Source organism: Hyalella azteca, unplaced genomic scaffold, assembly GCF_000764305.2.
Source record: "Hyalella azteca isolate HAZT.00-mixed unplaced genomic scaffold, Hazt_2.0.2 contig17807, whole genome shotgun sequence".
Taxonomy (NCBI): Eukaryota; Metazoa; Arthropoda; class Malacostraca; order Amphipoda; family Hyalellidae; genus Hyalella; species Hyalella azteca.
The window spans coordinates 223093-240678 of NW_025947577.1; the positions used below are offsets into that span (position 1 = coordinate 223093).

At 37.8% G+C, this 17586-nt stretch overlaps 1 protein-coding gene across 4 annotated transcripts; it reads left to right on the forward strand.

The window, feature by feature from the left end:
* The first annotated feature begins 1947 nt into the window (after positions 1-1947).
* On the forward strand, positions 1948-14048 carry LOC108676938 (tafazzin). Of its 4 annotated transcripts, XM_047885397.1 has the most exons (6): positions 1948-2098; positions 2490-2558; positions 9951-10166; positions 10513-10641; positions 12319-12467; positions 12886-14048. In XM_047885397.1, exons 3-6 carry the CDS (start codon positions 10040-10042, stop codon positions 13564-13566), a joined length of 1086 nt encoding a protein of 361 aa, XP_047741353.1. In that variant the 5' UTR covers positions 1948-2098; positions 2490-2558; positions 9951-10039; the 3' UTR covers positions 13567-14048. The 4 variants fall into 4 exon arrangements, with proteins under 4 accessions (XP_047741353.1, XP_018020586.1, XP_018020588.1 ...); XM_018165097.2 differs by lacking the exon at positions 2490-2558; XM_018165099.2 differs by lacking the exons at positions 1948-2098; positions 2490-2558 and adding an exon at positions 2805-2942.
* Positions 14049-17586: the final 3538 nt, after the last annotated feature.

The window sequence follows — 17586 nt, forward strand, 5'->3', positions numbered from 1 at the left end:
GCAAAATTGGAGCAGTGACTTGCGTGTTCGAGACCGCAACCAGCTGTGAATGTTCTGTGAGGTTAAGAATCTGCGACAGGCCTACGGCCTAAGAAACGCTGAAACTGCTGCATTATTAGTAACTTCTTTGAAATTGAAAATAATTAAGCCTGATGGGCCGTTTTCTGACCAAACGCCCAGATTTTGACAGTTTTTAGTTTCTGTTATTATACAGGCCAAGTTTGTAAGGACGTTTTTTCGAAAAATCTGTGTATGTTGTTTCAACCGTATTCATTTTGTCAAAGACGCGAGTTTTCAACTTCTCTGGTACAAGCGAATGAGAATTTAAAGTAAAAATGAGAATACTTCTTTTCAGAATTCAATACTTCTATGTGTAGTTTGATAGAAAATATGCACTCATTTCACCTTAGTGTACTGCCAGTAATGACATTTTTTACATTTCCTAATAAAATGGGGACTGAATTTGAAGGTGATTTCTGAAAATACCACAGATATTTTATTGCAACAAGTGTTTGAAGGATGTAATAACTAATTAAATAAAAAATTGTTTTATGTATCACACGATTTCGTGATTCACTTAAGGACCTCATGGCGGAAAATTTACTCTTTTTTTAGCCAGAAATAACACTTTCCGACATTATTTGGAGTCTTGATTGGTGGGTTAGTCAAATTATGTAACATGTTATTGTTAATGTATCCTCACGATTACCGAGGGGTTACAAATTTGATCAAATTATACAAATCAAAAGGCGCGAAAAGTCTGTATTAACTTAAATTTACCTAGCAAAATAAGAAAGCAAATGTAAAAAATTAGAAAAGAAAAAGAGTTAATAATAAAACGTTTGGAAATGTTGTCTATAAAATCATATCGTGAATAGATGTGTTTAAAATAAATGAATTAAATTCCAATTTTATTAATCCAAATTCAATTAGAGGCCGTTTTGCGCATAACATAACATAACATAGTGATGTCGGCGCTGAAGTGTAGGCCTGATGCTGTCTCTTATACACATCTAGATGTGTATAAGAGACAGCATCAGGCCTACACTTCAGCGCCGACATCACTATGTTATGTTATGTTATGCGCAAAACGGCCTCTAATTGAATTTGGATTAATAAAATTGGAATTTAATGCATTTATTTTAAACACATCTATTCACGATATGATTTTATAGACAACATTTCCAAACGTTTTATTATTAACTCTTTTTCTTTTCTAATTTTTTNCAGACATAACCGTGTCTTTGAGAAACGACCATGAATCAGCCACATTCATGTCCTTAATACAGTCCGAAATATTCGCCGCATTCACCGTTTTACAGAGTGTATCATACCATAGTCGCCTTTCGCAAAGTCTAAACGTTCACGCTTCCAAAGCGTCTTTTCTGCACAACACTTAATATTATATTGAAAAACAATGATTGGTTGTTTTAAAAGGTTGTCCCATCAGAACATGGTAGAACTATATAACTTATTATAAGGTTGACCCACGAGAGTTCCGTCTTTCAGTTCAGCTTTCTTGTTACGTCACGTAGATCGAGAAACGTAAACAAACCCGTCATTCCCATGAACGGATTGGTTGACTGGTTTGATCGCACTTCGGTGATTGGTTAATGCCCGTGATGTCACTGAAATTAATGACGTCACAGGAGAACAACGAACTACATCCGTAAAAATGGGCTTCTGATGGGTCAACCTTATATTAGTTTAACCATGCATCAGAAGCCTAATTTTGTGGATGTAGTTCGTTGTTCGCCTGTGACGTCACTGATCTCAGTGACGTCACGGGCATTAACCAATCACTGAAATGCGATCAAAGCTGTCAACCAATCCGTCATGGGAATGACTGGTTTGTTTACGTTTTGCGATCTCAGTGACGTTACAAGAAAACTGAACTGAAAGACGGAACTTCTCTAGGTCAACCTTATATAGTTCAACTGTGGTTTTGCGTGTGCTGGTTTGGCCGTTTCCATCCATCAACATCCGGCAACCGTTACCAGAGGTTACCATGCCATTTCACATTCAGACTTCGACTTCTGCCGGTCGCGAAGTTCAAGCTGAGACAAGTCGACATCTCGACAACTGAAGTTCAATAGAGGTTGGTCACCGTTGGTGCTAGATTGCAAGCCACAGCGCCGGTGCTACTGATACCAATCGTTATCACTTTAAATCTAGTACCAATTATAAGAAATTAGCCGCTAGCAAAATCAAACTGATTTCGATTTCCATCAACGTTTTTATTTGTTTGTTCCAGTTCAACCTTTGATCCATTCGTGTGACTTTTACTTTTAGCCTAGCTATTTGGTTTTGCTTCTAAGTTGTAACTTTTATCATAGCATCGATCAGCTGGTAAGCGGCGTTTGTTAGACAGTTAGAAGTTAGGCCTCAGGCCTGTGAGTCCTGTCGTTGATTCATAACATCGCAAAACATTTGCAGCTTGTTGCGGTCTCGAACACGCAACTAACTGATCTAATATTAATCTGCTTAAGGGCTTAACTGCCCAGCCTGGCCGGTCACCTTGCCGAATTGACCAGAACTGTCACAGCCACAGCCCACAGGTAAGTTACGTAGCACGCAGCACGGTAGCTGGGAGCCTGGGATCACTAAGTATTGACTGCTCCAATCTTTGTTGGTATGGTATAATGGTACGGTATTATTGCAGATTAAGTACATCCAAAAAAAAGGGTGTTTTTTTTTAAATTATATGTTTTTTGGGGTGTAGATTACGAATCTGAAATCCATTTTTGGCGGTCGGCATCGGAAATTTTTAATTAGTCCTGTCGTTGATTCATAACATCGCAAAACATTTGCAGCTTGTTGCGGTCTCGAACACGCAACTAAGAAAAATGAACTAACTGATCTGATATTAATCTGCTTAAGTGCTTAACTGCCCAGCCTGGCCGGTCACCTTGCCGAATTGACCAGAACTGTCACAGCCACAGGTAAGTTACGTAGCTGGGAGCCTGGGATCACTATTGAGTATTGACTGCTCCAATCTTTGTTGGTATGGTACTTTGATAAGTTTGATTGTCACCACTGCTGGCACTGGGCCGCTCTGTGTTGCTGTACATTGTACAATTATTAGAAACTATTTGCTGTACAATTATAAGAAACTATATTAGAAAAGTGATTGCATAGGCAATGGCAATTGGTAAGGTTTAAATGTTATGAACTTCTCCTAAACTGGAACCTAGAGCTGGAGGTTTGCCTCTTAATTTTTCTGATGAGTGATGACCACTGACCAGTGGCCAGTGCCAGTGGTGAGCACTGAGCAGGTGAGGTTCTTAAGTTGTAAATTGACAATAGATCAAGTTAATCTATTTAATCCCGGAGGCTAGTGGTAGAGAAAGAGACCCAACTCAACCAAGTATTTTCACTGGACAACCCCTCAGGGGGGACTTCTGACTGGTGTCTGTGCTCCTCAGAAGTCCTATGGGATTTCGCGTTCTTAGGGGGATTGTACCTGAGCGCCCCACCGTTGAGCTCGCGGTGTCTTACTGCAGATCTCAGTTGTGGGGTTAAGTTATTATGTAGGCAGGATTCCTTATATTTCCCTTCTCTGTCTCTCTCGTGCGACATGTGGGCAGCCGACGTCCCTGTCTCTTATACACATCTAGATGTGTATAAGAGACAGATCGTCAGCTGATTGTTGGAATTGTCAGCTGATTCTCTTTGTTTCCCAAATTCCCAGTTCCCACTGTTATGAAATATTCGGGAAGATGATTTGGGACAAAGAACTGCTGACAATCCACGAAAGATTTTTATTTAAAATTCTCATATTCTTCTTAGAAATTTTAATGATATACATTACAAAAAAAATTTTTTTGATTTATTAGTTTAAAGTTTTCAAATGCACCAATCCAATGGAGTGAATGGACCAATGGCAATAATAGCTTTCCAAAGTTTGTAATTGTAGGGTTTCAAACTTACTATACAATGCACATTTTAAATGACTTGATAAAATAAATTGTACATATTTTGAAATACAATTTTTGTTGCCATAAATGAAGAGGAAAAACATTGTGTTATCATTTTTGTGTATTTTTAATTGCATTGGAATATAGAAATACCTAAATTGAAATGAATTTACTGTGGAAAAATAAATCTCTAGCCTAGTTCCAGTAAATATTTCTGAAATTCTGAGCAGACAGTCTAACTGGAATTTAAGGTTAGAATAAGTTAATTATGTCCTATTAAATATTATTCAGAGTGGCAATATAGTACAAGGAAACCCAGTTGTGCTCAGGCTGGGAGGTGTGATCTGTTCATACCCGAAGTCTTGAAAGCAATTAAAAAAAAAAAAATTAAATATTAATCCAGCTTAGACCAGCTAGGGTATTTTTTACTGAAGCTAATGTCATGACAAAATTGTAGTTTGTGGAAACCAAACTGTAAAATTATGTAGGCTAGAAACACCCATGAATCAGAGAGAATAATTGCATATCTGGGCCTGGCTAATTTTCTCCCATTCTTTTGGCAATCTTCTTATTTCTTCAGTAAGAAATGAGGTTATAAATCCCCCATGAAAAATCTTCATTGAAACAATTGTTTTTATCTGCAATTTTTGATAAATTCAGCCTGATATTTTTAATCATAATGCAATCCAGACATTTTTTAAATCATTTTGTTTTGAATTTTGTTATCTACTCAATATTTTAATCAATTTCTTATGTATGATAATGCTGGAATCCAAGATACTTAATAGTCTACTTATAGGACTTGATAATGAACTTGAAGAAGGATAACAAAAAGTGTTCTCCTTTGCCACTATGTTTCAGATTGTATGGAGATAGGATATTGGATTAAACTGCTTCTATAAGTATAAATTAATAGTTAGAGATTTCAAACAACATGAGCAAAATCTTGAACAGATATATTCATGTTTCTGGCTTACTATTTGCTCATATTTAAACCTGTATGAAAAGAGACAATGAATAGTAAAAAAAGTGATTGCACCACCATTTCAAAGACAATTATTGTCTAAAATAATAAACCCATAAAATTGCTTTGAACTATTGCANAACTGCTGCTGTACAGGGTACTGCAACTGCTGCTGTACAGGGTATTGCAACTGCTGCTGTACAGGGTACTGCAACTGCTGCTGTACAGGGTACTGCAATTACCGCTGTACAAGGGGTACTGCTACTGATGCTTTACAGGGAACAGCAACTGCTGCTAGCAAAAAGAATTTGCTAACTAGTAGTGCTTCACAACGAAAGACTACTGCTGCAGTTAAAGCTACAAACAATGCACTACCAGCTATTTTTCTTTGTAGCTCTGCTCTAGGTTTTCAACTTTATATACGTCTGCTCTAGGTTTTCAACTTTTATGGCACAAGTGAATGAGAATTTCAAGAGTTACAGCCGAAACTGTTGTAACAACGGCTACTGCTGTGTCACGTACAGAGACAAATATGGATGTACTAATTTAAAAGACAATGTTACTGTTTAATTCGTGTTTTTTCTGCCAAGTAATGCATGAAACAACTGCCACAGCCATTGCGGACGCGTGAACCGCTACGTCTGCTTTAGGTTTAACAATTGCAACTGTGAAAGAATAATTAGTGTAATTGAATTTATTTATATATTTGTAAATAATATACAAAGTCATCCATGCATTCGATCGATTTGTGATATTAAAACTTAAAGGTTCTGTCATCAAATTATAATTCAATAAATAATTTGAATGCTGTTGAATATCACTACGTCTGAGTAGATAGTGGAAGAAAATATTCTTAAAAAACTTGACAATGCCTATTTTGTAAATTTCATTTGACGAGCGACATAAAAAGATAATAAAATATTGCTGATGAACTCCGTAGATTTATTTCCAACAGTTTATTCAGAAAATATTTGTATAATATAATAATAATATAAATAATAGCGGTTTCAGCGTTTAGGAGGCCGTAGGCCTGTCGCCGATTCTTAACATCGCAGAACATTTATAGCATTTTGCGGTCTCGAACTCGCAACTCACTGCTACAATTTTGCTGTGCTTAACCGCCCGGCTTCCTTGCCGATTCTGACCAGAAACTGACGCACGTGATGAAATGCATTCTATACATTTCTTTTTTTACACCATATTCTTAATGAAAAAGGATTCCCGATGCAAAGTAATATTAACATGTGATTATACTTTGCGTAAATGAATGAAAACATTCATTAGTCGGCCAATTTTCAAATAACGTGTTGACCTTTTTAAGTTCAGCATGACGCCATTATCACGGCTAGGTAGTCCTTGCGAAAAGGTATAATTAAAATTTGTTTAGCAGTTATCTACTGTTAGAATTATTGTAAAAACTACTAATGATGGCCCAGTGGTTAAAGTTCAGAGCACCAAGATCGGAGCAGAGAGTTGCGGGTTCAATCCCTGCACTGAGCGCCAGTATGGCTAAGTAAAATTGGAGCAGTGACTTGCGTGTTCGAGACCGCAACAAGCTGTGAATGTTCTGTGATGTTAAGAATCGGCGACAAGCCTGCGGCCTAAGAATTGCTGAAACAGCTACATTATTATTAATTCCTTCTTTGAAATTAAATAAACTTTAGCCAGACGGGCCCTTTTTCTGGCCAAACGCCCAGATTTAGACAGTTTTCAGTTTCTGTTATTAGGCAGGCCAAGTTTATAGGGCCGTTTTGCGAAAAATCTGTGAATATTGTTTCAACCGTATTCATTTTTTTAAAGACGCGAGATTTTAACTTTTCTGGCACAAGTGAATGAGAATTTCAAGAGAAAATGAGAATACTCATTATCCGAAATAGATACTACCATGTGTAGTTTGATAGAAAATATGCACTCATTTCACCTTAGTGTACTGCCAGTAATGACTTTTTAACATTTCCTAATAAAATGGGGACTGAATTTGAAGGTGATTTATGAAAATACCACAGATATTTTATTGCAACAAGCGTTTGAAGGATGTGATAACTAATTAAATAAAAAATTGTTTTATGTATCACACGATTTCGTGATTCACTTAAGGACCTCATGGCGGAAAATTTACTCTTTTTTTAGCCAGATAGGCCTTTAATGCCCATTGACAAAATTTTTCTATGTCAAATAGTTTTTGAGTTGTGGGGGTTTTTGTAAAAAAAACGAAAAGTGGTCTAAGTTACCCCGCCGGTCTAAGTTACCCCATTTTACGGTATCAGAATTAGTTTTTATGTAACTAAAATCCTTTCTTAAATTTATCATCTATTAACTCGTTTACCACTTAAAATCAGCAAATACAAGTGCTATACTTAAAGGATTCCCAATATATTCACAGACTTATTTAAAAGTCTCAAACCATAATATTCTTTCTACATAAACAGTTTATCACGATTTGGTAGAGCAAGGTTAACTGTCGGCTTTCACTTGTGTTTCGATGTTCTCACTGGGTGTAGTGGGTGATGTGGAGTTTTGCTCTGCAGACTGCAGATCTTAACATTTTCCTGCTAGACCTAGTGTTTTGCAGAAATATTGCACGCAATAGTATGATGTCACTATTTCAACCATCTATGCATGCGTGGAACTAAGACAAAGCTTAATATAAAGGAAAAAGTTTAGAAGTGTAGGAATTACCTACAGTGTCAGAATATGGTGTGTTTACCATATGCCATTTTATATGCCTAAATCAGCCTAATTAATGTATCCTCTTTATGTTCAAGTAGAATGGGAACTTTTTAACTTACTTTGCAGACTACAAAACTTAGAAAACTTTTTTCATACATGTTGATTGTGTCTGGAAGCGTCAATATTGTGCAATGTGCAGTAATGCTGAGACCTATGGTCAAAGTGAGTGGAAAAGCAGAGAGTTTTTTTTACTCTATCTCAAGTTCATTTTTGAGTCCTATAGCATAAGTAGACCAGTAAAGTATCATGATACCAGCATTATCATACCTAAGAAATTGGTTTAAATATTGGAAAAGTTAGGATATTCAAAATGAACTGATTCGAAAAAATCTCTGGTTTGTCACCATGCCTATGGTGTATTGGTGTATCTAGCCTCTGGTGGCACATGTGGCCTAAACCAAATGCTCCTGATCCTGAAGCTGTAGACACAGGTAAGGTATGGTTACCTAGATCCTCCTAGCAGGCTAGCAGCATCTGCAGCAACAGGACTAACAGGTTACCCACAAAATACCAAATGACATTTTATCAAGGCTGGAAAATTTGATTTTTTTTTTCTGAAATCTCACCCCTTCAAAGTCCTGCATGTCCATTAGATTGGAGATAATTCATCTACCATCATTGCCACTGCTTTTAGGCTACTGGCCTGGCCTTCCAAAGAAAGAATCCACTTTGTATCTAACTGAGCCACCGGGGTGCAGAGGGTGCAAGCAGCGTTGCCAATATATGGTTTTTTAGCCCAAACAGTCACCAGCCATTTTCAAGATCTGTTGTCTGGTAATTACCACATTTTTCTTGACTTCGTTTAGTGTGTCTGTCATCAAAAATTCAAACCTTAATTTAGAGCTCTTCTGAACATCCTAGAAACATTAAATTTGGCATGCATGCTTATGCTGCCTAACAATTCAAGATTTGATCACCAGAAATAATAATTGAAAAAAAAAATTTTTGAGAAAAAAAATTAAAAAAAACACAGAAAATTCACGGTTTGGAATTGAGTTTTTTCTCGAACATCCACAATTGCCAACCCTGGAAATTAATTTCAATTGCTAAAATTGCTAACTAAAAAGTAGAAAATAAATAAATATAAAGAATATTTATAAAAACCATGTTTTTCTGGTTTTTACAAAACTAAAAATAATGAAATAAAACAATTAAAAAAACTTGAAAAAACACATTTTCTTAATGGACAAAAAAAAAAAACATTTACTCCTACATAACATTACATAACATTTTACATAACTTGTACGGTATGTTATGTAAGAGTAAATGTTTTTCTTTTTTGTCCATTAAGAAAACATGGTTTTTTAACAGTTTTTTATTTGTTTTATTTAATTATTTTTAGTTTTGTAAAAACCAGAAAAATGTGTGGTACGCATATGTACCACTTTGTAGTCAACTTGTTAATCAAGTATTTTGGATGAATACCGTCAACCAGGGCTACTTGGGATGGGCGGGGTAACTCGGGACAGTCCTCCGACATGGCGTAAAACTGTTTTAGTAGCAAAACTAATTGGAATATTGCAAAACTAAATATAGTAGTGTAAACGTCAACATTTTTCCTATCTATGTAGTATAAAGGAAGTTCAGAAATACTACATTTACTAGCTTTGAAAAATTCCTGGAAAAAATAGTGAAAAACGATATTTTGAAAAGTTACTTCTGCTAAGGTCTGTAGTAATAAAAATATTTGCCATATTAAAAATTTTGCTTAGAAAAAAGCAAATCCTGATCCATCCAACGTAGGTACTGGAAACTTAACTGTGCACATGCGGTCTTCCAGATTTGTGATAATTTCAAGTAATTTCCAAAATGCAATAATTTCAATGGAATATATCATGGCATGGAATACCTATATCTACCTTTCAACTTCAGACAACCTGTGACTAGAGCTTTCTTGCCATTTTTGGGGCTGCAATTTTCTTTCTAGATTAATTACCTGCAACCTAATTGTTAACAATCATGCACACTGCACAATTGGACCACAAGATTCCAAATGTATTGAAAATTTAATGCAAGAAATATAATCAAGCCTATAAAGGCTGCAACTTAGTTTTAATATATTACAAGCTAGAACCAATGACCATGACTATGGCGTTCAACTATTTCAACAACTAGGTATATTTCCCAATTTTCATCTGTTTTATATTGTATAATGTTGTTAAACTCAGTGGTATATTTGGACAGGAGCTGTTCTTTAGTAGATCTTAATGTTCAGCAACATGTGAGATTCAGCAGGATTTCTTGTCATTCATTCAATTTTATCATTAAATACAATATTAATAAACTGTATCTTATTTCTGAATTTAATCTCTGGAATCCAAATGGTTTTTGTTTTTCAGGTTCCTGCATTATAACTGCCCATCAGCCATCTAATGTTGATATTGGGTGCTCAGTCATTTATTGAGCTGCAAGATCTCAAGCTTTTACCATGGCCCCTGACACCTTGCGATTTGGATGGCCTTTCCCCGAGATGAATGCTGGTGTTCCCTCATCTTTTGTGACCAGGAGCTCTGCAATAGTTCCTATTGTTGGCACCCTTAGCAAAGTTTGGCTTTGTAAGTCCCTCATTTAATGCATAAGCTTCAAGCATACCAGGTAGAAGCCAGTGACTTTCAAGTGAATAATTAAAATATTTTAGAAAATCTTTAGGTTTTAAATTTAATTGGGGGATTCTCTATGGTTTCTTTGGGTGAGTTTTGCTTCATGGAAAATGATAGGTTTGTTTGTAACTAATACATCTAGCGAGAAAAATATCAAGTTGTGATACTATATTTTATTATAAGCTACATACACTTAGCCATTTCTTTTCTGCAGCATATAGGTACCTAAAACATCTTATTCAGAAATCCTAAGTTAATTGATGCCCTCAGTTGGAACCATATTCATTGGATTTATTTACAGGCTATCTTAATTCTGTGACTGTCCACAATGGTTCTACCTTCAGCTGGTGGGTGAACAAGCGTCCCCGAGACCAGCCCCTAATAACAGTCAGCAACCATCACAGCTGCATGGATGACCCTTTCCTTTATGGTGAACAATTGGCTACTCAATTATTTTGCAAGGAAGTTAAGTTTGCAGACCTTGAGCATCTTAGTTGGATAAATTATTTTCTAAGCACGAGTCTGATCAGAATTGAATTTATATTGTTCACTGATACCTATAATAATTAGGTCTCTTCAATACTCCATCTCATGTTCTTCATTGAGAAGTTTAATGTTGGTGAACTTAGTTACAATAGGTTTTACTCTCTGAAAAATATTTTATGCATTAACTTCAAAAATCCTTTTTGGGGATACAAGGACAAAATTTTGTGTAATTTTTCTATTATGAGAAGTACAACAACGAGTTCACTTACATAATGTTGATGGTTAGGAGTTACATCCCACAGTTGAGGAGAAATTAGTATTTATAACTTTATGAACTCAATAGGATCTCAATGGGTGGATGAGAATAAACACTGGCTCTAACAATTCTATTATATTGAATGATCAATGTGATCATGTACGTAATATAACTATAAAACAATGCTGGAATATAACTATGAAAGTTTAGCTAACTTTTATGTACTGATAGTGAAATGACAGAAGTAGATAGAATAGTCAAAAGGAGCAGTACAAAGCAGGATTCTGCAAAACCAATGTAATTTAAACTAATTATGTACGAATTCATAACCTAATAACCATGGATTTATTTATCATTACCTACATTACACGAGCCATAATGAGTGAATCAAGTAAGAATACCGTAATTAAGAACAAAATGAATGCATGCAGAGATAAAGCAAAAAAAAAAAAGTATTCATGTTCTGGATAATGATATCTCAGTATTGTGGATAATGAATGACAGAATAAACATATTCCTGACACCTGGGAAACTGAATTCTCAGTCGAGTTAATTCGTAAGTCATTATTCTACTTTTTTACGTTTTACATTTTCTCATTTATGGAAAAAATGCACTATTATGCTCGCTACGTCCGTCTGTCTGTCTGTCCGTCCGTCTGTTCGTGACCTCAATTTTTTGTCAACGAGAAAATGCGCTCACTCTCACTCACTGCAGTGAGTACTGAGTTATATTTTTGACATAATTTTCTCTACCTGAAATAAATATACAAACAGAGGGAGGGGATCCAAAAAATGTTTAAGTTTGAAAAGGAACATTTGCTCTGTTAAGTTTTATGTAAAAATTCGATTAAAAAGTTTACCTGCTGGAAGACATCAACAAGATTTTCCCAAGTATCAATGTAATGTTTCTTTATGAAGAAACTAGCAGGTTTAGCCTGGCATTGTCCAGGCTTGATAATCCCTGCAATTTTGAATCCTGTTATGGGAATCCTGGCATCACTGTAATCCTTTACCTCGTTTATATTTATAAAGATTATGTATTCTAAATGTTCAAAAATATAACTCGGTACTCACTGCAGTGAGTGACAGAGAGCGCATTTTCTCCTTTCCTTTCCTCCAATTCTTATTCAACCAACACAAATGAATTTCCGGGTACACATAATATCCCGACTCAATAAGCATCCTTGATAGGCTCCCCAACAACACCAAAATATTTCTGGTGCCAGGCTTCAAACTCACACAAACCTTAGCTAATATACAATTAAATAGAATGAGCTGTAACTCAAAACCTGCAGATATATTCAAAATTGTGTTTTGAACTGGGAGGAGGCTAATAAAACGTAATCTAATAAGTGTTTATTGCAGGCATTCTTCCGTGGAAGTCTTTGTGGTCAGCTCACCTCATGCGCTGGTCTCTGGCCGCACACGACATTGTCTTTACAACGCGCTCTTTAAATTGGTTTTTCAGTTCTGGTAAATGTGTTCCTTGCATCAGGGGCAATGGAGTCTTCCAGGCAAGTCTTCTCAATATATACCTATATATATTTATATGTTTTCTATTCTCTCTATAATAGTATATATATTTCTTCTAGAATTAATTTCATTATATTGGCGTGTATTCTCAACCCAATTGCCGCTGGCTGCAAGTTTTCTGGCTCAATGAAAATGGCCAAGAATGAATTACATTATGACGCTATTTCTGAATTATATTATGACTCTATTTCTGTTTCCAAATCGCCTTCGATCAGGTTTAAGAGGCACTGTCACAGCCAGTGAAAGTGTCATACTTAATATTAATATGTGTGAAAGTATTTTACTCAGTGTGTGTGAAAATCTACTGTTAGTAAGGTTTTCGCGTTGAAATCATTTTATCGTGATGTTCCAAGAGTCATTTTTCTGCGCTCATTTTCTAACACTTACCTTACCCCACAGCAAGGCATGGACTTCTGCTGCTCACGCCTGCGTGAAGGAAGCTGGGTGCACATCTTCCCAGAAGGAAAAGTCAATGAAAAGAAAGAAATTTTGCGATTGAAATGGGGTATTGGAAGGCTAATATACGATTGCTGGTCTGGCAAGAGCTTTTTACTGAAACAAAATGAGTTAATCAACACACCAGAGCCGGCTGAAGAACTAAGTCCCTCTTTGTATAGAAAGATCAGTGGGAACTTTTCTGAAACTTCATCAGTTCTATTTTCGGCCCTGCATAAGGTTCGGGAATCATTGCGACTGGTGGAACCATCGTTTTCATTGAATAGTTCTTCTGAAAGGAAACTTGAAGGCAATTACTCGGACAGCCTCACATCCAGAGTTTCCAATCATACTATGATTAAGAATAGTGATCTTGCACGGTTTCCCGGCAAGGCTCCAATAATTTTAATAATTTATCACCTCGGAATGGATTCTGTTTTACCTAACACTCGTCCTTTTATCCCTCGCGTAGGGAAGCGAGTTACAATAGTAGTGGGGGAGCCTTTAGATACAGGTCCTTTATTAGCACAACTCAGTCATGACAAAGTATCAAAACATGAAGCCATGAAGCGCATCACCGACTGGCTGGAGATCGAGTTTCGAAAATTGGGAGCTAGAACGGCCGAGTTGCATGCGCAAACTTGATGCAAGTAACTTCAGCTGCTAGGTGTAATTTAATTATTTATTTATTTGGGTATCAAGTCCATCTAAGACCGAGGTTTTATTCTGATAGCTCAAGTATGTACATAAGTTATAGTGCTGATGAACATAACTACAAATTCTACAGGTGTTTTTTTGTGAGCAAGATTGAAGTTGAAAATAACGAATTGGCTTAACTATATCCACAATGAGTAAGGATTTGATAATTCATTCTCTGCATTGATTTAATTGTAACGAGGTTTTAATTGAATTGAAACGTTCTCAACTAATTGATGCGAAATGTTGTGGTACCGGTAGCGGATATAGTGGGAGATAATTCGATCTCTCGTTGAACAGACAAGTATTTGGCTTTTAATCTTGCTTTCCAATTATGAATGAAATACTTAGATAAAAAATTCCGGTTTGCAATATTTTTTGTATGCTATTTCTAATGATTCGAACTTTTCGATGTAAATTTTTAAAATCTTCCTAATCTTTGCCTTCAATCCACCCAATTTGCGCTGAATTCACTATTCGACTCATGCTGAACAGCTAAAATTATTATTCTGAGTTATGGAACGAAGATACGCTTTATATATTGCCTCTTGAACATTACAATTTCCTTGCATTCATTTTCGCTGGCATGGATTATTGTCTTGTGTCTTGGTTTATATGCACAAATTTTTTGTGTTGAGTTTGGAGGGGAGCACCGCGTACAAGAAACGTATTAAATCTTGCTCCAATAGGAACGATGAAGCCACGTATTTAGTGATAAACTTAACATATAATTTTGTAACCAAATTTGAAGGCCGATATTCAGAGATGGCCCTCTAAGATTGTAACGTTAAGTCTTGTGCACTTGCTTAAGGATGTGCCCTAGATTGTGCGACTTATACCATTTTCAATGAAGGGTATGCCATCTGGTGTGGTATGTATCGAATCTTGACATTCAACATGGGTCACTAAGCAACACAGGCCCAACAGATGCAGGTTATGCCCGTCACGTTCGAGGACATTTACACGTGGCGAATCCCCATCAGCACCTTCTGCCCGGATCAAAATCTCCCACTAAAATCTGAGTTGCAGGCAACTGCGATGAAAAACCTTTTCCTGGACCACGCAACTACAAAGCAAAGCATACAAACTCGACCCATATATGCACTGACGGCTCAAAGCCTCAAAGTCGGACGACGCAGTGGGGTGTGCGGCTACGACCGACACAACAATAATATCAAGACGACTGAGCCCCAACGCTTCAATTTATACGGCGGAATTGTCTGGCGTCCTCTGTGCCCTGGCCCTTATAGATGACCACCCCGAACGTAACTTTACAATATTTATAGACTCCAAAAGTGTAGTGCAGGCCCTGAGAACCCACAACAGCAAACTTCCTCTCATCTTGGAAATCCTGGCCTGGCATTTGCGCCTGGTGGAGGCGGGAAAAACGATAAGCATCTGCTGGGTCCCGGGACACGTGGGGATGCGGGGAAACGACAGGGCGGATGAGGCGGCGGTTGGCGCTGCCTCGTCGGACGCGGCCATTTATACGGAGGACGTCCCATGTCACGACAACTACCCCCGCATCAGGACCAGCGTTCACCATATATGGCGCGAGCTGTGGCTGAACACGAGAAACAATAAACTGAGAACAATCAAGGACTGTGTATCAACATGGAGCTCATCGTACCAGAGATCTCGACAAATGGAGATAGCGCTATGTAGACTGAGGATTGGCCATACGCGCCTCACTCATGGCTACTTGATTGAGCGGCGCCCTATACCATATTGTGACGGCTGCCTGGTCCCCCTGACAGTTCTGCATGTCTTGGCGGAGTGCCCTAGCTACAACGACATCCGAAAAAATTGCTACCCCAACACATCATCCCTTGATCATGACGAGATGCTCACTAGAATGCTGCGGGAGGACCGGCGAAGTAACTTCGAAACCGATAACCTTAGACGATACCTGATGGAATGCAACCTGCTGCCAGAGATTTAGCATGACCCTGTAACGTCACCACCTGTCGGTCATATGCACTTGCACCACTGCCTTTCGCGAAACTATAATTGCACCTTCCCATCACCTAGACCAAGTCTCACTAAACTTATGCTGGAGTTGATACATGAAGTCGGAGCGGACCCTCGCTCCATGAGCAGGGAATCTACTGCCCAGCCCCTGCGCCTAAAATGGATCAGGCTATAAGCCTTGAAAGTGGAAGGGACCAAACATTTTTGACGTAGCTGAAGATCTCACCTCCGGCGCGAAATAGATAGCTATCTGAAGCGCTAGTAAATCTTCTACTACTACCACTACTACTACTCAGTAGAAGTACCTCCAGTTGTCCATCGTCCAATGGCCAACGGAAGGTCTGCTGCTTGCGCTGCCGTATCGCAATGATTAACATTTTAAAACATTTTGACTTGTGGTGCAACAACACCATTTTGTCTTGTCCAGTGGCTTCGTGGATAAGATTATCAATGCTTCCTGCGCCTAAAATGGATCAGGCTATAAGCCTTGAAAATGGAAGAGACCAAACATCTTTGACGTAGCTGAAGATCTCACCTCCGGCGCGAAATAGATAGCTATCTGAAGCGCTAGTAAATCTTCTACTACTACTACTCAGTAGAAGTACCTCCAGTTGTCCATCGTCCAATGGCCAACGGAAGGTCTGCTGCTTGCGCTACCGAATCGCAATGATTAACATTTTAAAACATTTTGACTTGTGTGGCAACAACACCATTTTGTCTTGTCCAGTGGCTTCGTGGATAAGATTATCAATGCTCTTACAAGCAGGTACGTGAAAGATAGAAAATTTGCTTGAAGTTGCCCATAATGACGAACTGTATCTAGTCTAGTCCCATCAAGTCAGTCAATACATACATTATGGTTTTCTGGTCATTCGCTTCATTCAGGCGCCCCTGCCACGTATTTCGGTTGTATGGCATTCTGCTTGACGTCGACGGGCAGGTTTCCGTAACTGATTCGGCCACTAGTTGGCCAGCTGTTGGGTGGTATTGTGCGAAGCGATTTTTTGACTGAAATTGCTTGATGTGTTACAGGCTCTGGAATTTTAATAGCCCCATTCCTGGCTACTGTGGCCCGTGCCTGTCTCTTANACTGATTCGGCCACTAGTTGGCCAGCTGTTGGGTGGTATTGTGCGAAGCGATTTTTTGACTGAAATTGCTTGATGTGTTACAGGCTCTGGAATTTTAATAGCCCCATTCCTGGCTGCTGTGGCCTGTGCTCTCGACACGCTGTCATGTTTTTATGTTAGGAAAACTGGTGTTACGTTACCGGTAACGACATAATAATTAAATACGTTTCAATTGTGCGTAGCGCGGACACCATGCGACAACGTCGTTTCTGTTGCTTTTCACCTGTCCCTTGTCACTTCTTTTTGAGATGCTAACGCTTCTTTCTAGCCAGCTTCAGCGCGCTGGACATCTGAGGCCTCCCGCTCCCTTATAGGTGATGATTAGATTAAGATTTTTGAATAATTGAGACCTTCCGCATCGCTGGCGATGTTATATTATGACCTCCGGTGCGAAATAGCTTGATAGCTGAAGCACTAGCAAACCAATATACTTCAACTAACTCCTGGGGTTTGTCGGTTATATTTTCTTAGCCAAATTTTCAAGAGAGAAGGGTTAAAACAACGTTCCTGATAGTTTCGTTAGTAATTTGATCCTGTTTTTATTATGGTGCTTTAAAATTTACTAGAAGATATGGAATTTCTATCGTATATGTTGGTGCGCGTGTTGTGTTTAACAACTTGTATGAGTAGGCTAGTTTCTGAAGTTCCAGATTTCTCTTCAAATCATTTTTGTGTGTGTGTGTGCGTTTTCGGGAATTAGCACTGATCCATTATTACACCTCCTATTGCTAAGCATTCAAATGCTAGCCCAGCTTTCCGAGTCCACTTCATATACTTTTCTAGCACGCTTGATACAAAAATGTCGACTATAAAAAACTATAATCAGTGTTCTATTTAGTTGAACTGGATCAGTTACAAGTGTATGATATA